At 49.6% G+C, this 21,398-nt stretch overlaps 1 protein-coding gene across 12 annotated transcripts in view; it reads right to left on the reverse strand.

The window, feature by feature from the left end:
- The window catches only part of LOC140421281 (CD99 antigen-like protein 2), a 297,978-nt gene that overhangs the window by 7,731 nt on the left and 268,849 nt on the right, over positions 1–21,398 (reverse strand). For 8 of the 12 annotated variants that reach the window (XM_072505883.1, XM_072505876.1, XM_072505881.1 and 5 more), the window contains 5 exons: positions 20,273–20,332; positions 16,459–16,533; positions 13,340–13,372; positions 11,193–11,309; positions 1,988–2,044 (listed from right to left, as the gene is read on the reverse strand). In XM_072505883.1, the coding sequence (XP_072361984.1) occupies positions 1,988–2,044; positions 11,193–11,309; positions 13,340–13,372; positions 16,459–16,533; positions 20,273–20,332 (342 nt within the window). The remainder of the gene's footprint in view (positions 1–1,987; positions 2,045–11,192; positions 11,310–13,339; positions 13,373–16,458; positions 16,534–20,272; positions 20,333–21,398) is intronic. The other 4 variants (XM_072505878.1, XM_072505873.1, XM_072505875.1 and 1 more) reach the window with 2 other exon arrangements.

Raw genomic sequence — 21,398 nt, forward strand, 5'->3', positions numbered from 1 at the left:
GGTGGGATTTGAACCCAGAGATTACCCTGGGTCTCTGGATCACTAATCCAGTGACAATACCAGCACGCCACTGCTTCTTGTGTGTAGTAGTCTCCAACGGTTTGATGTAAATTAAACTGACAAGGGACACATTTTAAACCTGGTGCTCTTTTAAAATTCTTATCAAATTCATTAGAAATGCCAGTTTCGATGCATCACGGTCAAGCTTTTGCCATAACCTCCTGAAATGGGAGAGAGGCACTTCTCCTGAGTTCACAAGTGGCCAGTGAAAGGAAGGAGTAGAATGGGCAACGTGTTTCCATGCCCATGCAGGCTTAGATATCACTCTTGGTTAAAATAGCAAATGTTTTTGTGTGGTAGTCTTCTAGTTTTATTATCTATTCGTCTGTGGGATATGGACGTCGCTGGCTGAGCCAGCATTTATTGCCCATCCCTAATTGCCCGTGAGGATGTGATGGTGAGCCACCTGCTGGTATCGCTGTAGTCCATGTGGTGTAGGTACGCTCATTGTGCTGTTAGCGAGGGAGTTCCAGCATTTTGACCCAGCGACAGTGAAGGAACGGCCGATATATTTTCAAGTCAGGATGGTGAGCGACTTGGAGGGGAACCTCCAGGTGGTGGTGTTCCCATGTGTCTGCTGCCTTTGTACTTCTAGATGGGTTGCGGGTTTGGAAGCGGCTGCCGAAAGAGCCTTGGTGAATTTGTGCAGTGCAGGGCGGCACGGTAGCACAGTGGCTAGTCTGCTTCACAGCACCGGGGACCCGGGTTTGATTCCCGGCTTGGGTCACTGTCTGTGTGGAGTCTGCACGTTCTCCCCATTTCTGCGCGGGTTTCCTCCGGGTGCTCCGGTTTCCTCCCACAAGTCCCGAAAGACGTGCTTGTTAGGTGAATTGGACATTCTGAATGTACCCGAACAGGTGCCAGAATATGGCGACTAGGGGATTTTCACAGTAACTTCATCGCAGTGTTAATGTAAGCCTACTTGTGACATTAATAAACATTGTTATTAGCTTGTACATGGTACGCACTGTTGCCACCAAATTTGGAGGGTGAGAATGTTTACGGTGGATGGATGAGATGCCAATCAAAGATGTCCTGGATGGTGCTGAGCTTGAGTGCTGTTGGATCTGCGCTCATCCAGGCAAGTGGAGAGTATTCCATTCCACTCCTGATTTGTGCCTCGTAGAAGGTGGACAGGCTTTGGGAGTCAGGAGGTGAGTTACATCGCAAAGAATTTCCAGACTCTGCTGCTTGCAGCCACAGTATTTAAGGAGCTGTCCCAGTTCAGCTTCTGGTCAATGGTAAACCCTGGGATGTTGATAGTGGGGGGATTCAGAAATGGTAGTGCCGTTGAATGTCAAAGGGAGATGATTAGATCCTCACTTGTTGGAGATGGCCGTTACCTACCACTTGCGTGATGTGAGTGCTACTGCTTTGATGTTGGTGTTAAGGTGAAGGAATGGAGAAAATTAACTGTTCATTTGCCAAATCAGCAGCAGCAATTTCTCACTGGTGATTTCCCAGCACGGAAGATGGCATTGTGCCCACCATTGCATGGGATGCTGCCCTCGTGCGTCGAGTCACAGTGTGAGAAGGTGGTCATTCGCCAAACCCGGTGAGATTCCAATCATGGCTCAGGGGACGTGCAGAGTGAAGATCTGCCTCTGCCCCCAAATGAGGGGAGAGATAAGAAACATTCAAATTAATTAATCGTTCAGGAGTGTTCTTAAGAAGGGAAAAGGGGCAAAGGCCCATGAGAACATCTGTGTGAGATGGGAGATGATGCAGAGAACCAAGGGAAAACACAAATGAAACTGGAACCAAAATTAAATCAACTATTTTCTACGAGATACCCACCAGCTGTGAGTAAACAGGATATTTATTCAAAAGGGTTTAAAAATAAAAAATAAAAAATAAAATTGTTTTATGAGTTAAAGACATTTATAAATGAATACATTTACCGAGATGGGAAGAGATAGACACCTACCTTGAGGCGCAGCCATTTTTCCTGCTTCAGCATTTTCTCCTTTTACATTAAAGCCCTCTGCAGATGTAAAGATGCACAAGAAACAAATATGAGAGTTTCTGAATTCAGTCATTCCAATGCACTCTGAGCAGCTTCAGACATAATGAATTATAAAACCTCTACTCCGGTGAGCAAACCTATCAAAGTCTGATCCATTCAGAAGTTTTACTGATCATCGTGGGGCCTGGAAGGTTTCCAGTTACGAAGCCAGTTTGCACGTGTGTGTGTGTGTCTGTAACGGAACCAGAGTTGTTGTAACTAACCTACGTGGGCTGGAGTTAACGATGAACATCCTTGTCATATTGTACAGACGGAAGCAAATTTGTGTGCACTGGCCTTTAAGCAGTGGAGTGGATCCCATTTACATTATGTCGAGAATTCCAGTGGCAACACAGAAACAAACGACTGCCTCTTGTGCAGGTGCTCAAATCATAACTGGAACTTTTGTTTATTGCCAAGAGTCTTCCCCTTAGAGCTGGAGATAACCCGTGCAGAGCACCCATGCAAACCCTGCAGGGTGAACACTGACCTCACCTGTGGTCAGGAACAAGGAACGGTGGCCAAGTAAATGAAGCAGCCTGGGGAGTACCAGCTACTGAGACTGTGTTCAGCTCAGGCATGAGTGACCTCAACATGCTTCAGGGTGGGAACGTTGGGACGTATTCTTGAAGGTTTCGAGACAGGACTCCCCACCTCCAACCATACCCAAATAGCCTTTACCCACCATGCCTAATATTTCTGGAGCTAAAAAAAAAAATCAAAGCCGTTTCTCACGCTCCAAAGATCATTCTCCAGCTTTTTCCCACAACGGTGTACAGGGGATCAATATTGGGAAGCTCCTGCAGAAGTTGCCAACCCTATCCGTGATGCTGTTGAGAATCCTGCTGCAGTTCCAGCATCAGTGAAGTGAAACGTAATAGTGAGGTTTGAATGCTAGGACATTGAAGGATGTGGTCATGAGCATCCGTCCAGTTAAATAAGATGATGGCTGTACCTTGGGTTTATTGCTCTTGTTATCCTTATCACAAGCAGATCAAAATGGGCTAGGCTGGACTGGATGGAGAGTTACAATGGCTTCCTCATCTATCTCTAGTTTGAAGGATTTGATAGGATAATGATTAAAACACGGGATTAGCAAGCTAGAGAATTGTTAGTTCAAATCTCGCCATGCCAAGTTGTAAGACTTGCCATGCCAATTTGAATTTTAAAAATCTGGACTAGCACCATGAGGGAAAATAAAACTGAGAAGTTGTTCTTTAAAGATAACTAAAGCACTTCAAGAGTAAAGTAGCCCGAGTCCCAGGTGACCACAGGCTGTTTTCCTCTTTGAGGGGGGGAGCTGACTTGTGGTGATTTAACCTGTGGGTCACCACACCTGAAGCGAGGGGGCAGGTTGAGAAAGTGGGGCCTTCATGAATAACCTCAGCCAGTACAGGAATTGAACCCACATAGTTGGCCTCGCTCTGCATCACAAACCAAGCTGTCCAACCAAGTGAGCTAAACCTGCCTCCACTTTTACTTTACTCCAAGAGTGCATGCCTCATGTACTGACATGAAACTGTAGCCCCACCCTATCGACTCAATGCCCAATGGGGTATACCAAGGAGAGGCAATAAATAAGCAGGTTTGGTCCACTGAACTATATATATATTATGTATACAACTGTATACAACTGAGTACAGTCTGCAGTGTAAATTCTATGTAAAATAAATTCTTGCGTAAGTTTGTGATTTCCTGTGTTATAGAGGTAAAAAAAACAAGGAGCTTTGCGTCATTATTAATTTGGCAGGGCAGCACGGTGGCGCAGTGGGTTAGCACTGCTGCCTCACGGTGCCGAGGTCCCAGGTTCGATCCCGGCTCTGGGTCACTAACCATGTGGAGTGTGCACGTTCTCCCCGTGTTTGTGTGGGTTTCGCCCCCACATCCCAAAGATGTGCAGGGGAGGTGGATTGGCCACGCTAAATTGCCCCTTAATCAGAAAAAATGAATTGGGTACGCCAAATTTATTTTAAAAAAAATTTGGCAACACCGCAGTTCATCAGGTGTCGCACAGATTCGCACTGGAGCACTTTATGCTGTTTGTCATTTCAAATGCGGAGACAAATTATGATAGATTAGAAAACATTTTTGCGTTCCCATTATCTTTAAAAAAAAAAACACATTTGGGCAGCACGGTGGCACAGTGGTTAAAACTGCTGCCTCACAGTACCAGGGGGTTGCATTCTGGCCTTGGGTGACTGTGTGGAGTTTGCACGTTGTCCCCGTGTCTGCCTGGGTTTCCTCCGGGTGCTCCGGTTTCCTCCCACAGCCTGTAGATGTGCATGTTAGGTGGATTGGCCATGATAAATTGTCCCTTAGTGTCCAAAGGTTGGGTGGGGTGACGGGGATGGGGGGGGGGGGGGGGGGGGAGGGGGGAGGGGGGAGTGGGCCCGGGTAGAGAGCTGTTACGGAGGGTCGGTGCAGACTTGGCACGGTTGGGATTGTGAATTAATTTACTGCATGATCACAGTCAATGGCCTCCAAAGTAAACCGGGAGAAAGTATTACAAACATGGACAATTCAGAATCAGGACTAACAGAAAAGGTCAGGGACAACAGTGGGTGTATTTTTAAAAAACCATGAAAGAGGCAGCATGGGGGCACTGCTGCCTCACAGCTCCAGGGACCCGGGTTCGATTCCGATCTTGGGTGACTGTGCGGAGTCTGCACGTTCTCCCCGTGTCTGTGTGGGTTTCCTCCGGGTACTCCCGTTTCTTCCCACCGTCCAAAGATGTGCAGGTTAGGGGGATTGACCATGCTAAATTGCCCTGCAGGGTGGAGTTGCAGGAATAGGACGGGGTAAGGTGGTCTTTTGAAGGGTTGGCGCAGAACCGATGGCTCGAATGGCCTCCTTCTGCACTGTAGGGCTTCTATGATTCTATGAATGCGAATATAATATAAATAGAAATTGTAGAATGTGCCTAAAAGCTATTCGACATTGAAACGAGGATAGGGAGTTCACGTTTCTGGTGTGCTCTCGCCAGCCATGTGCTCCTAATGACTTTGTCCATCAGATTTAACAGTGGAAGAGACTTCCGGTTGCGGCTATGCGGAGCAAAGTCACACATTCGGCGGCTCCCGCAAAAACGGACTTTTGGGCTCTTTTCAGGGCCCCCAATGGCACTTTTTCGACATTTCCCGGTGTGCGAAGGAGAGTACAATAGTTCCCCGATAGTATATGGCTTCTACTAGTAGCGGGGCGACTAAAAAGGTGGTGGTGAACCCGAAGAAGGTGCGAGGGAAGAAGGACAAAATGGCGGAGGGCGGAGACCAGGCAGCGTGGAGGCAGTGGGCGGAGGAGCAGCAGGAGGGAATCCAGCGCTGCCTCAGAGAGATTAAAACGGACCTGCTAGAGCCGATGAAGGATTCTATTGATAAGCTGCTGGAGACACAGACGGCCCAGGGGGTGGCGATCCGCGAGGCCCGACAAAAGATCTCCGACAACGAGGACGAGAGCTTAGGCCTGGCGGTAAAGGTGGAGGCGCACGAGGCGCTCCACAAGAAATGGCAGGAGTGGTTCGAGGAGATGGAGAATCGGTCGGGGCGGAAGAATCTGTGGATTCTGGGCCACCCGGAGGGGCTGGAGGGGTCGGACGTGGGGGCCTATGTGGTCACCATGTTGAACTCGTTGATGGGAGCAGGGTCCTTCCAGGGGCCCCTTGAGCTGGAAGGGGCCCATAGAGTGCTGGCGAGGAGGCCCAAGGCTAACGAGCCTCCGCGGGCGGTGCTGGTGCGGTTCCATCGGTTCGTCGACTGGGAGCGTGTGCTCAGGTGGGCCAAGAAGGAGAGGAGCAGCAGGTGGGAGAACGCGGAAGTTCGAATATACCAGGACTGGAGTGCGGAGGTGGCGAAGAGGAGGGCCGGGTACAATCGAGCGAAGGCGGTGCTGCGCAGCAAGGGGTGAAGTTTGGCATGTTGCAGCCGGCGCGACTGTGGGTTACCTACAAGGACCGGCACCATTATTTTGAGTCTCCGGAGGAGGCGTGGGCCTTTGTTCAGGCCGAGAAGTTGGACACAGATTGAGGGTCGGGATGGGCGATTGGGGACTGCGGTTGATATGTTATTTATTTTAAAACATTTTTTTTTGAGGGGGGGCCTTTGCTTTGCTCCTGGTTTCGTTTTCTCTGTGTTTTTCTCTTTTGGGTCGGTGAGGGTGGTTGGGGTGGGTTGGGCACTGTTTTGGTTGGGTGGGTCGGGGAGGCTCTTGGAGAGGGGTAGGTAAACGGAACAGGGGTGGTGGACGGCGGTGAGGTGGGGCTGTTTCCCGTGATTAGAATGGAAGGGGGAGGGGGAGAGCCTATGGATGGGAAACGGGAGAGGAGGGTGTGTCGCGCAATGGGAGGAGTCGAAGGAGAGGCGGGAGTGGCCGGGGTCAGCTGACTTGCGGAAGTGCAATGGGGGAAGTAAATCAGCTAGGATGGGTCCTAGCCGGGGGTGGGGGGAATCGAGTTGCTGCTGTTATGGTCAAGGGGGAGCTGGAGCGAGTGGGGAGGGGGGGTCGAGACGGGGGTATGCCGCTGTGGGGAACGGGCCAGGTGTGGGGTGCGGGCGCGTGGCTGGCCGAGGAGGGGTCATGGCTAGTGGCGGGGGAGTGGGGCGGGTAGCCCCCTGATCCGGCTGATAACCTGGAATGTAAGGGGACTGAATGGGCCGGTTAAGCGGGCCCGCATGTTCGCGCACCTGAAGGGGCTCAAGACGGATGTGGTTATGCTCCAGGAGACACACCTGAAGGTGGCAGACCAGGTAAGACTGAGGAAAGGGTGGGTAGGTCAGGTGTTTCACTCGGGGCTGGATGCTAAAAATCGAGGGGCGGCGATCTTGGTGGGGATGAAGGTGTTATTCGAGGCGTCGAGCATTGTGGCAGATATTGGCGGTAGGTACATAATGGTGAGTGGTAAGTTGCAGGGAGAGAGGGTGGTACTGGTCAATGTGTATGCCCCGAACTGGGACGATGCGGGTTTTATGCGGCGTATGTTGGGTCGGATCCCAGACTTGGAAGTGGGGGGCCTGATAATGGGGGGAGACTTTAACACGGTGTTGGATCCTGCACTGGATCGCTCCAGGTCTAGGACGGGTGGGAAGCCGGCGGCGGCTAGAGTGTTGAGGGGGTTTATGGACCAGATGGGAGGGTGGACCCTTGGAGATTTGCAAGGCCGGGGACTAGGGAATTTTCATTCTTCTCACATGTCCATAAGGCTTATTCCCGAATCGACTTTTTCATTGAGTAGGGCGCTGATAGCGAGAGTAGAGGATACTGAATATTCGGCAATAGCCATTTCGGGCCACTGTGGCGCTTGGAGGTGGGGCTGTTGGCGGACGAGGAGGTGAGCGAGCGGGTCCGAGGAAGTATAGAGAGGTACTTGGAGACCAACGACAATGGGGAGGTCCAAGTGGGGATGGTATGGGAGGCGCTAAAGGCGGTGGTGAGGGGAGAGCTGACCTCCATTAGGGCCCACAAGGAGCGGAGGGGAGAGGGAGAGGCTGGTGGGGGAGATGGTGAGGGTAGACAGGAGGTATGCGGAGGTGCCCGAGGAAGGATTGGTGAGGAAGAGGCGCAGCCTCCAGGCAGAATTCGACCTGGTGACCACCAGGAAGGCGGAGGTGCAGTGGAGGAAGGCCCAGGGGGCGATTTCCGAGTATGGGGAAAAGGCAAGCCGGATGCTGGCGCATCCGCTTCGGAAGCGGGACGCAGCTAGGGAGACCGGGGGAGTTAAGGACAGGGGAGGGAGTGTGGTGCGGAGTGGGGTTGGCATCAATGGGGTCTTCAGGGACTTTTACGAGGAATTGTACCGATCCGAGCCCCCACGGGAGGAGGGAGGGGTGGGCCGCTTCCTGGGCCAATTGAGGTTTCCAAAGGTGGAAGACGGACTGGTGGCGGGATTGGGGGCCCCGATTGGGCTGGAGGAGCTGACCAAAGGGATAGGAAGCATGCAGGTGGGGAAGGCACCGGGGCCGGACGGTTTCCCGGTCGAATTCTATAAAATATATATGGACCTGTTGGGCCCGTTGCTAGTCAGGACCTTCAATGAGGCAAGGGAGGGGGGGCTCTGCCCCCGACGATGTCCCAGGCACTGATCTCCTTGATCCTGAAGCGGGACAAGGATCCCCTGCAGTGTGGGTCTTACAGACCGATTTCCTTGCTAAATGTAGATGCCAAGGTGCTGGCGAAGGTCTTAGCCACGAGGATTGAGGATTGTGTGCCGCAGATCATCCATGAAGACCAGACGGGGTTTGTGAAGGTGAGACAGTTGAATGCGAATGTGCGGAGGCTTTTGAACGTTATCATGATGCCGGCGAGGGAGGGGGAGGCGGAGATAGTGGTGGCGATGGACGCTGAGAAAGCCTTCGATAGGGTAGAGTGGAGGTATCTGTGGGAGGTGCTGAAGAGGTTCGGGTTTGGGGAGGGGTTTGTCAGGTGGGTTGGGCTGTTGTATGAGGTCCCGATGGCGAGTGTGGCCACACACAGGAGGAGGTCCGAGTACTTTCGGTTGCATCGAGGGACGAGACAGGGGTGTCCCCTGTCCCCCCTGCTCTTCGCACTGGCGATTGAACCCCTGGCTATGGCACTGAGGGAGTCAAGGAACTGGAGGGGGTTGGTGCGGGGTGGGGAGGAGCATAGGGTGTCGCTCTATGCGGATGACCTGCTGCTGTATGTGGCGGACCCGGTGGGGGAATGCCGGAGGTAATGAGGATCCTTAGGGAATTCGGGGACTTTTCGGGGTACAAGCTCAACATGGGAAGAGCGAGCTGTTCGTGGTTCACCCAGGGGACCAGGAGAAGGGGATTGGCGAGCTCCCACTAAAAAGGGCAGAGAGAAGCTTCAGGTATTTGGGGGTCCAGGTGGCCAGGAGCTGGGGGGCCCTTCACAGGCTTAACTTTACAAGGCTGGTGGAGCAAATGGAGGAGGAGTTCAAGAGTTGGGATGCGTTGCCGCTGTCCTTGGCGGGTAGGGTGCAGTCAGTCAAAATGACGGTGCTCCCAAGGTTTTTGTTCCTGTTTCAGTGCCTCCCCATGTTTATCCCGAAGGCTTTTTTTAGGCGGTTTAACAGGAGCATAATGGGGTTTGTGTGGGCGCGAGGGACTCCGAGGGTGAGAAGGGTGTTCCTGGAGCGGAGTAGAGAGAGGGGGAACTGGTGCTGCCCAACCTCTGTGGGTACTACTGGGCTGCCAATGCGACAATGGTGCGCAAGTGGGTGATGGAGGGGGAGGGGGCTGCATGGAAGAGGCTGGAGACGGCGTCCTGTGTGGGTACGAGTCTGGGGGCGCTGGCAACGGCGCCGCTGCCGCTCCCCCCAAGGAGGTATACCACGAGCTCGGTGGTGGCGGCTACCCTCAAAATTTGGGGGCAGTGGAGGCGGCATAGAGGGGAAGTTGGGGCCTCGGCGTGGACCCCAATACGGGGGAGCCACCGGTTCGCCCCAGGGAGAACAGGTGGAGGGTTTTCGGGGTGGCACAGGGCAGGGATACGAAAGTTGGGGGACCTGTTTGTGGACGGGAAGTTCGCGAGCCTGGGTGAGCTGGAGGAGAAGTTGGGGATCCCCCTGGGGAACACCTTCAGATACTTACTGGTAAGGGCGTTTGGCAGACGGCAGGTGGTGGAATTCCCGCGGCTATGGCCACACACAGTACAGAACAGGGTGCTCTCGGGGGGGTGGGTGGGAGTGGGGAAGATCTCGGAAACTTACCAGGTGATGCAGGAGGAGGAGGAGGCCTCGGTGGTGGAGTTGAAAGGTAAGTGGGAGGAGGAGTTGGGAGAGGAGATTGAGGAAGGGACGTGGGGAGATGCCCTGGGGAGGGTGAACTCTTCCTCATCGTGTGCGAGGCTCAGCCTCATACAGTTTAAGGTGTTGCACAGGGCGCACGTGACCGGGACAAGGATGAGCCGGTTTTTTGGGTTGTTAGGTGCTCAGGGAGCCCAGCAAATCACACCCATATGTTCTGGGCATGCCCAGCGCTGGAGGAATTTTGGAAGGGCGTAGCGAGGACGGTGCCGAGGGTGGTAGGAACCAGGGTCAAACCGGGCTGGGGGCTCGCAATATTTGGGGTGGCAGAGGAGCCGGGAGTGCAGGAGGCGAAAGAGGCCGGAATTGTGGTCTTTGCGTCCCTGGTAGCCCGGCGAAGGATTCTCCTTCAGTGGAAGGATGCGAGGCCCCCAAGCGTGGAATCCTGGATCAGCGATACGGCAGTGTTCATTAAATTGGAGAGGGTGAAATTCGCCCTGAGAGGGTCGGTACAAGGGTTCTTTAGGCGGTGGCAACCGTTCTTAGACTTTCTGGCAGAACGATAGACATTGGTCAATGGCAGCAGCTTGGGGGGGGTCTTACTTTATTTTTGTTTATGTTATTTACACTGGAGGGTCTGAGGGGGTGTATATACCTGTTGTGTTAAGTCGGGGTGTTAATGTTAATTTATTATTTATGTACAGGGGGGAGGGGTTTGGGGGGTTGCTTTTTTTTAGATTGTGTTTTGTACTTAACCCTGTTGGGTTCTTTTTTCTTTCTCATTTTGTTATTGATATTTTATGAAAACCTTTAATAAAATGTTTTTTTTTAAATTTAACAAAAAGATTTAACAGTGGAAAGCTTTGAGCTGCACCTAACCATGTTCCTGTATTCTGGACATGCATGCTTGTGCACTTTCTGTCAGCAAGCAATGAGAAAGAGAGTACCCCCCTCCCACTCCCACCCCCTGCAGCAGCAGAGGCCCACCTCACCCAGCAGAGTCCAGGGGGCTGAACTCAGGAACCACCCGGCCACATCATCTTTTTAAATGGCTGACTTATCGATGGAGCAAGTGGTCTCGCCTTTGGAAAGCTAGTTGCCACGCCAGTTGTAGCCAGCAGGTGGCAGCGTGAGATGAACCAGGGTCACATCAGTTCCATGAGGAATTCAGGAGAAGCTTTATTAGGCAGAGTGGTGGGGCTGTGAAAGTTGCTGTCACATCGGAGTGGGTTGTGATGAATAGCGTAGCAAGAGAAAGCTGGAGATGTGTAGAAGGGAGGAAGGAATAGGGTTTAGGTGAAGTGAGAGGAGGTCCATGCGGTGTGTTGCAGACCAGTGGAGCTATGTGGCCCATTTCTGTGCTGTAAATTCTGTGGGATTTTATGTAGCACTGTGGGTGTACTGTACCTTGTATCTTAAAACATAATTGCTTCTTCTGGTAGGCAATGTAACTGGACACAACACCCAACAAAGCTGCAGCCACAGCACTCGCGATCCCAGCTATCGTTGTTTCAGGCATAGCCACTGGTAGAGAAAGGAAAATAGCGAATGAGGAATGACAGGAAATCCCTCAACTCGATGTTAGCTGCCAGTTATTACTCAACCTTAATTCAACACATTTTCTATACTGAAAACAGTCGCTGTGTGTTGTTGCGAGGTTTGACAAGCATGCTGACTGACACCTTGCTCCTTCACACACTTCCGCTGGGTCAAAACCCTGATAATAATAATCTTCATTAGTGTCACAAGTAGGCTTACATTAACAGTGCGATGAAGTTACTGTGAAAATCCCCTCGTCGCCACACTCGGGCGCCTGTCCGGGTACACGGATTAGCAACACTGTGGCAGCTCCTCCGCTGCATGGACTGCACTGGTTCGAGAGTAAGCCCTGAGCCTTCAGTTGTGGGGCGTTTTAATTCTCCATCCACTCTCACTCCGACCCCTTGCTCCTGTAAATGCTTGAAGCCTGTTAAATCACTAACCGTCTCCAGTTCTGATGAAAAGGTCAGCGACCTTGAAACATGAACTCTGCTTCACTCTCTGTGGATTGCTGCCAGTTCTACTGAGTATTCCCAACATCATTTGTTTTTTTAAAAAAACCCTATCCGTCCCATCCTTGCCAGCATGGCTACCAGGGAGCTGAAAGACTGCTTGCCGACATCCAGCGATGGATGAGCAAGATGTAATATCAGCAAGAACAGGGCCGTCCCCTGCCTGGGTCCCGTGTTAAATTATGTGCACCAGCACTTTGGTCTCTCGAGCTCACGTTTCAGCCCGAACCTTCGCTGCCACCAACACTTGACAGTTCTTCTTTCAGCAATATCACTGGCCTGCCAGTATCGCGCTCCCACGAGCGCCAAAACGCTAAGCCACGTTGTGGCTTCCTCCTTGACTCCATTACTCTGACCTCACTCTGAGCCAATTACCCAGTTCTAACCTTCAAAAACTGTAGCACACCTGTCGGCAATGTCGATGTGCAGCAGCGTGGCAAATCCTACTCTTCCGTTGACCTGGTCAAGGCATCTTGTCAATTCCCATGCCCCCATGCGCCCGTGCATTGAATTGAAAATCCATGTTACAACCTAATCACTCCCTACCTCTGCAACTTCTAACTCAACATTCCAGTGCATTCCCTCTTGACTTTACATGCCCCTCCACTCCCTTTAGTCACAGGACTAAACCACCTCAGTCCCACACCCAAACACATCCCCAACCCTCCCACTGTCCCGCTTCCCGTCATCAATTACCCCTCAAAGCCTACCTCGCTGGCTACACTTTCAGTCATTCCCCTAATATTGCCCCATCCGTATCCACTTGGTGCCTCTGTGAAGCATTTTGGCATGTTTTATTAAAGAAACAATAAAACTTCATTGATAATTATTACTGTGGGAGAGTTATAATACTGATATCTTTCTCTGAGAATTTATTTCGCCAACACTTTTCCTGAAATATTTTTTCCCAATTGTGGCAGCTGGAATCAACCTGCTGCCTTTTCAGGGGCAGAATCACTCATGGTCTAAGACAAGTGCTGCTCTGACTATACAAATCGAACACCTGAACACCACCTTCAACCCTTAGGCCCCAGGCCTCACTGCTGTTTGGCAACGTGGCCAGGCCAATACCAGCACAGACCAGGATTCCAACACAGGTGTCAAAGTGTCTAACGTTAGGTCCACCTCAACACTGAAAATTTCAAAATTGAGAGTAATAGATTTTTTTTGGGTCAAAACGTGGTGGGTAAAGGAGCCAGGGCGGGCAGGTGGAGTTGAGAGTTAGCCACAATCTTGAAAGACTGAATGGCCTCCTCCTTGTTCTTATTTTCCTAAGTCTACCAGAACACGGCAAGCCCACTTTTCCACTTGTCAAAAGTAAAGATGTGACCATCTCAAACTTCCACCACTGGCGTACGATCGCTTCCTTTTGATAAAAGATTTGACTGCTCCCAGTGGTCACCACAAGAGCCACCTCAGTGTGCTCCGTGGGGCAGAGAGCACAGTTTCCAGCAGCCACCTTACCCCTGATGCATCAGGTTATGATAAATTAGGAACACTTACCCTGATCCTGGTCATCGGAAGGTATGTTGTCACCTGGAAAACAAGGCAAGAGGTTATTTGGTGCCTCACCACAAAGACCATAAAAAGGGGCCAGGGGCAGTGGCAGGGAACTTGTGAAGAGGAGCCCAAACGTGACCGTCCATTACAGATCATTTTGTAGGATAATAAAGACCGCGATTGACATCTTTTTAACAACGTGCTATTGCAGAGGAGACAGAAGGGAAGATTTGCATTTATTGTAGCACCTACCACAACCTCAGAACGTGTCAAATTGCATCAGCCACCGAAGTACTTTTGGAGTGCAGTCGTGGTTGGAACAGGAACACAAAGATTGACGGAACAGAAGGCGTCCAATCAGCCCATCAGGTCCATGCCACCTGGGAAAGAACTATCAAATCTAATCGGGGAGATGGTGGCACAGTGGCCATATCACTGGATCCAGGAGGACCAGGCTGACGCTCCGGGGACAGGGGTTCAAATCCCACCACGGCAGCTGGTGGAGTTTAAAAATTAATTCATAAAATCTGGAATCGAAAGCTGGTCTCAGTAATTGTGTGTGACTGTGAAACTACCATTAAAACCCGGCCGGTTCACTAATGTCCGTCCTTACCTGGTCTGGCCGACATGCGAGTCCAGACCCACAGCAATGTGGTTGGCTCTGAAATGCCCTCTGCAGTGGCCTAGCAAGCCACTCAGTTCAAGGGCAACTCAGGATTGGGAACAAGTGCCAGCCTTGCCTACGATGCCCACATTCCATGAGGGAACACATTTTAAGGAACACTTTTGAGCTCCTGGTTCGTAAGCTTTTAAGTGTCAATCCAAATGGTTTTTTTTAACATGAGATAAGGGTTTTTGCCTCAACTATTCTTTCAGGCAGAGAATTCTGGACCCCCCCACCTCCCCCAATCCCCTTGTTTAAAAATATATTACCCCTTTAATCTCTCCACCAATTAGTTTAAATCTATGTCCCGTGATTATTGACCTCTCGGTTAATGGAAATAGGTCCTTCCTATAGGATCCCTCAATTGTATACAACTCATTTGATTCTCCCCTCAGTCTCCTCTATTCCAAAGAAAGGAACCACGGTCTGCACAATCTTTCCTCTGAGCCACACAAGGAGATACTAGAAGCCAGGTCAAAGAGGTAGGGTCTAAGGAGTGTTTTAAAGGAGGAGAGCGCGGTAGTGAGGCGATGAGGTGTAGATCATGACTCATCTGATGTGATAATCCTTCTTTCCCGCCTTATCCCCATAACCCTGGCTTCCTTTACCGATTAAAACCCATCTATCTGAGCCTTGAACATACCCAAGGACGGCACGGCGGTGCAGTGGTTAGCACTGCTGCCTCACAGCGCCAGGGACCCGGGTTCGATTCTGACCTCGGGCGACTGTCTATGTGGATTCTGCACGTTCTCCCCGTGTCTGCGCGGGTTTCCTCCGGGTGCTCCGGTTTCCTACCACGGTCCAAAGATGTGTGGTTAGGTGTACTGGCCATGCTAAATTGCCCATTAGTGGCTCAGGGTTAGGTGGGGTCATGGGGTGCAGACTCGATGGGTCGAATGGCCTCCTTCTGCACTGTAGCGATTCTATGTTTCCCCAACCCCTCCGCGAAAAGAATTCCACAGGTTCACTGCCCTCTGAGCCAAGAAATTCCTCTTAAATGGGCGAACCCTTGCTCAGAGATTATGCCCTCTGGTCCAAGACGCACCCACAAGGGGAAACACCTACTTTAAAGGTGGAAACCAAGATAGTGAGGCAGTAATAGTAATCTTTATCATTTTCAATTCCAGATTTTATTTTATTTTAAAATTGAAGATAGTATGAGATAACAAAGGCACGGATGTCTGTTTCAGCAGCAAGTGAGGTGAGAGGAGGTGAAGTCGGGATACGGAGGCAGCAATAGGAAGTCTTAGCGATGGCACAGAACTGAGATTGGGTCAAACGTGACGCCGAGGTCGCAAACAGACTGACCTAACCTCAGACTGTTGCCAGGGAGCTGGATGGAGTTAGCGACCATTGAACGGCGTTTGAAGTGGGACCCCAAAAACAATGGCTTCTGTCTTCCCAAAATATAATTGGAAGAAATTCCTGCCCACCCAGTTTTGGATGTCAGAAAAGCAGGTTGATAATTCAGCAACAGTGGAGGAGTCGAGAGAGACAGAGAGAATCAGAGAGAGAGAGGTGGTGGTGAGGTGGAGCCGAGTGTTGTCAGCATACATGTGAAAACTAAGCTGTCCTTGTGAATGATGTCACCGAGGGACAGCATGCAGATGAGAAATATAACCACACTTTAACAGATATCTGTTTAAAAAAACACATGCCGTGTAAGACCTATCCAGTGTAGATTTTGAAAAAATTAATTTAGAGTACCCAATTCATTTTTTCCAATTGAGGGGAAACTTAGCGTGGCCAACCCACCTACCCTGCACATCTTTGGGTTGTGGGGACAAAACCCACGCAGACACGGGGAGAATGTACAAACTCCACACGGACTGTGACCAGGGGCTGGGATCGAACCTGGGACCTCGGCTCTGTGAGGCAGCAGTGCTAACCGCTGTGCCACCGTGCTGCCCTATCCAGTGTAGATTTGATGACTTTCATATCAGATGAGAGAGTTGAAAAATGCAGATTAAAGTGTGATGTGATAGAACTGTTCAAGATTTTAAAAGGACAGGACAAGGTCGATAGAAGACAACTTTGCGGTCGTTGAGGAGGGGGGCGGTGGGGGTGGGGGGGTCAAAAATAAGGGACACACAATGAAATAGAATAGATTTATAAAAGAGATCCGGACCAGCATATTTGCATAACAAGTGGCGAGGATGTGGAATTCACTTCCGAGGTTGGTGCAGAAACTATGTCACTATTGGATTGTAGATGAAGGAAAAACATTGAAGGGAAATGAGAAGAAGGTGGGTAAAGTAAGTGTGATTAAAACTGCTCGGATAGAGGTTCAACCACTAACAACTGAATAGACCAAATGGCCTGCTTCTGTATTGTAGCTTTCATTTCTATCTGTGTTTTGATATCTCATCAATCGACCCACAGGCTGTGCAACATATTCACCCATTCACTGTGTGAAAACTGAGAAACGTGTGAGCCCAATTGCGTGTGTGACGTTTACCTTGTTTTTTCCCATCTGGCTTGTAGCCCCCATCCAACAGATCTTCGAGGTCTTTATCTGAAAGGTCAGCGGCACCTACACATCGAGAGAAGGTGGTATCATTGTTAAATACACTGGAACGTAACTGTGCAGTCCCGGAATCAGGTATTTCATGCCCTAGGGTTTGAACACTTCAAAAACCCAACAATTCAGGACTTTGTGCCTAGCTGGTCAATGGCAAATGGAATTTGCCCAGTCCAAATGATTTGGTGGGTTGACACTTGTAGATTAGATCACCTCCTCAAGGAAATGGAACCCAATGTACATTGTATATTCGACAAATGTCCACGGTGTGGTCTGTTCATCCTAAACCACATTTCTGACCTTCCGACCAAGGGGGAAAATGTTGACAATCAGGAGTTGACTAGTACTCATTAAAGAGATAATGGTGTTGGAAAGAGGGACAGCTCTCACAAATGCGCCTTATTTACATGCTGCAATCTCCCTCTCCAAGAACACTGGTGTCAACTACCTGCCAATGTGTCTTTCATATCAAGTTGACTGGCGGTTTAATGTTTGACATGTGATAGCAGCAGTTGGATAATTTGCAAATGATTGAATGGAATCATACCCAAAATGTGACATGATGCAATTTCGGACAACCTTGCTTAGGGCTAAACTGTCAGAACATGTCACCGTCGAACAGCCTTTGGAAAAAAAAGTAGAAGTGGTGTGTTCTTTGTTGTTTGTACAGCAAACTAATGATCACTCCCCAGATCAATGCTTGGCTGGAGTAACTCAGCAACTTCACAGCATTCACACTGCTCCCCGACGGCAGGGGACATGAGGTTTATCTCACGTGTCACTTTAAATTGAGGTAATCTGTTAATCTAGTCTGGCAAATAAAATCCAACATACACAGTAGCAAACCAAGTAGACGGGATTATTGCACTGTGATCGCCTTCAGTTGTGATGAAGTTCGGGTAAAGCTGGAATGAATATAATTTGAGATTCCTCACAGCTATGACAGAAAGTGTGCCCCAGTCTGGATTCAGGTTGAGTTTCCAGGCGACTCCCAGCTCATTGCTCTTCTTTCAGTTCAATCTCCTTTTCCATTTATTTTTAAATGTTATGCCTTATTGTAGGCTGCACCAAAGTTTCAGTGAATAGAGGTGCCTCAGACACTCCCTGATCTAACGTCGGACCGATGGTGGTTGTACACCAAGGGAGCTGTGCAGGGGCAAATCCCCAGTATTTGCACAAAATAACATCGGCACAGGGATGTGTGAATATTAGCACGCTGGATCAAAAGTTAACAGATGTCCCTGGAGCCAGTTTCTACATGATTATTTGCTTCAGTCTTTAGAAAAAAAAAAACATTTAGAGTATCCAATTATTTTTTTTCCAATTAAGGGGCAATTTAGCGCGGCCAGTCCACCTAACCTGCACATCTTTGGGTTGTGGGGGTGAAACCCACGCAGACACGGGGAGAATGTGCAATCTCCACACGGACAGTGACCCGGGGCCGGGATCGAACCCAGGTACTCAATGCCGTAGGCAGCAGTGCTAACCACTGCGCCACCGTGCTGCCCGGTTTGCTTTAGTCTTCCAGCAAATGAGTATTTCACCGAAAACAAGGATAATTCATTTAGGATCATGATTAGCTTATGGATTTTACCTCAAAAGCTTTCATTTGCAAATAGAGTTGAGCATTCTGGGAATGAAACTTTACAGAAGTTATGGAGCAGCCACAACACATTTGTTACTTATGAGCAAAGATTCTGTTTGAGGGAAGTCTGTGTCACTGAAATGATTTCAAAATGACTTAGTGGCATCTTTGAGTGTCCGTTGTCACTGTTTTGCAACCTGTAGCTCCTGACTTTTGCAGTGATAATCCTGAATTTTTGACAAAAGAAAACCTTATTTAACATCTTCACAATTGTCAAAAGTGCAAATCAGAGAAGAAGGAGGAAAAAGACATCATAAAGCCATGCACCAGCCCTATTAACATTTGCAAAATTCATCCTGGCTGAGAGGAAACTATGTCAAAGGTGGCACCATGCAATCATGTAAGGTTGTAAATAACATTAATCGTAGAATGAGTATGCAAAGTTTAAATTCCCTTTATTAAGTAGATTATTTGTAGACCAGAAAGAAGAGTGCTGTTAAGAGCCACACACTGCTTGTAGAGGGCAGGGAGAATCTATGGCGATCAGAGGTCATGATGCTAAATCGCAATGCAGTGAGCGACAGGAGACTGCGTCTGGCTGTGACTAAAGCTGGATGATCCGGGGGAAACCCAGGGACACATTCTACGGAAAGCCTCGGAGAGAAATATTTGAGCCTGAGTTCAGCTGAGCATAGAGCTAGGGGATGTGATCCACAAGTCCTGCTTTGAGACTGTAATAACTTATTCTGTTTGTGAAACATTCTGTTGTCACACATTGGCACTGCCTCCCATTTGTATCCTTAATCCTTCTAGGAAGCAAAGTACCACTGGTCGGCACTGAAACAATGCACTTGATCCAATTCTGTGGCAACCTATAATAAAAATCTTTATTGTCACAAGTAGGCTTACATTAACACTGCAATGAAGTTACCGTTAAAAGCCCCTAGTCGCCACTTTCCGGCGCCTGTTCAGGTACACAGAGGGACAATTCAGAATGTCCAAATTACCCAACAGCACTGCTTTTGTGGCTTGTGGGAGGAAACTGGAGAATCCTGGAGGAAACCCAGACAGACACGGGGAGAACGTGCAGCCTCCGCACAGACAGTGACCCAAGCCGGGAATCGAACCTGGGACCCTGATGCTGTGAAGCAACAGTGCTAACCACTGTTTTGACAAAGAGTCATCGGACTCGAAACATTAGCTCTTTTCTCTCCCGACGGATGCTGCCAGACCTGCTGAGATTTTCCAGCACTTTCTCTTTCGTTTCAGATTCCAGCATCCGCAGTAATTTGCTTTTATCCAGTGCTAACCACTGTGCTACTGTGCCGCCCTGCTGGACAGCTGGACAGTAACTGGCTTCAACAGGCACGCCCTAAGTGGTCAGGTATAAGAGGGAGCCGATCAAAACATAGCAGCAAAATCAACAGGGACCAATTTGTGTTACCTGGTATCGAACAATATTGTGAGTAGATCCTTAGAGAGTCGGCAATGGTTCTAATTGTTTTGCTGATAATTTGTTGATGTATTGAACCTCCAGTACCCGTTGCAAGTTTCAGCCCGCAAGTGGTAAACCTGCTCTCCCTACCCCCACCCCCCCTCTCTCCACCTTCCAAGGGCCAGACCTGTGCAATTGCTAATGCTGCTGCCTTATGCCTGTTGGTCATTTGTGCCTGCTGTTCTGCCAGGGTTTATAACGAATCTTTCACTATGCGACTGCACATGAGAAAGTGTCAATATATCAAGGCTGCAGGTTAGCTATTGTCAATAATGAATGCATTCCGATTTCCCGAAATTGCATGTCACATTTGCATTGGTGTAATATAATTCAGAAAACTAACTGGTTGCACATGCTCAGTGAAGCACCTTAATATGAGGGGAAAAATTCCTTCCTACATTGGGATGGTGGATGATTGGATTGGAATAACGACTGCCAATTCGGGTGGATAGCAGGCGTAGTGACCGCCTTGCTTGGCGACCATAGTGTGGTTGATTATTTGTCGGTGTGAAGGCATTTTTGTTACTTAAAAAAGGGCTCAATTCTCATGCGGAATTCCTGCGAGCTGTCTCAAAAGCTCTGGCTCAGGGTATCAAATCAGATCTTAAGGCTTATGTTTGGTGTGACCCAGCTCTGGATGGATCACCCAGCTCTCGTGACAGCCTCCTTACCCGTTTTTTTACCTCCTTTTGGTTTGCCATTCCTTTTAGAGCCTGGGACAGACGGGTCATCTGTTGGACAGACAGATACTCTTTTAGCTAAGAGCAACACAATATCAAAAGGAATACTCATCCCAGACTCTCCAATGACTCTTTCAAATGTGAACATTGTCTCTTCTCTGCAGCAGTGGTGGGTATGTCCCGTCCCTCTGGCTCAATCATCACGTCCCCACCGTCTAGTGGTACATTTGCCGCTCTGCTCATGTCAGAGTTCGATCATCAATCAGAATATTGAATATTGTTCACGCTGGATCTGAGTGAGGACAGTTGTTGCTTTCAAAAACGTTTTGATATTTAGAGGGGCTTTCATTAAAATTTAGTTTAAAAAAAAAAAGTTTAGAGCACCCAATTATCTTTTTCCAATTTAGCCATGGCCAATCTACGTAGCCTGCACATCTTTGGGTTGTGGGGGTGAGACCCACGCAAACATGGGGAGAGCGGGGACAGTGACCCGGGGCTGGGATCGAACCCGGGTCCTCAGCGGCGTAGGCAGCAGTGCTAACCACTGCGCCACCGTGCTGCCCCATTAAAATTTAGTTAACCTATTCCTCATTCTATTGCTCTATATCGAACTGAACTTTAAAATGAGTGACTGCAATTGTGAAAAGCTAACACTGTCTTGTTCATCCTTCGAGATGAAGATGACCATGTTCATCATCTGGGGTGTTCGGTAGGATTCTGGTGGGTGCCTGCTGAAAGGTTCAGCTGCAAATTGGACAGGATGCCGGAGATGACAGGCTTGGGACTTCCTCTCCTTGCCTTTTTCCTCTTCCTCTGATACGTGGTCGCTTTTGCACCGTTCCTTATTTGGTTGCGCCAGGTGTAGTGATCCTGGGGAAGCTTCTCCCGGGACGTGGGAGTCGATATCATTACTCCGAAACAAAGCCTTTGGGGTGGCCCCTGTTGCATTTCCTCAACGACCCCAGACTGAAGATCGCCACAGAAGGTTCGCTTTGGGAGGAGAGCGTCAGGCATTCTGGCTGCATGAACCCCCAACTCAGTTGTGACTGCCTCGAAATGGGGTGGATGATTGGTATGGCAGCTCGGGTAAGCACCTCAAGAGTCTGGTGTCTTGCCC

Source organism: Scyliorhinus torazame, chromosome 5 (genome assembly GCF_047496885.1).
Source record: "Scyliorhinus torazame isolate Kashiwa2021f chromosome 5, sScyTor2.1, whole genome shotgun sequence".
Classification (NCBI taxonomy): Eukaryota; Metazoa; Chordata; class Chondrichthyes; order Carcharhiniformes; family Scyliorhinidae; genus Scyliorhinus; species Scyliorhinus torazame.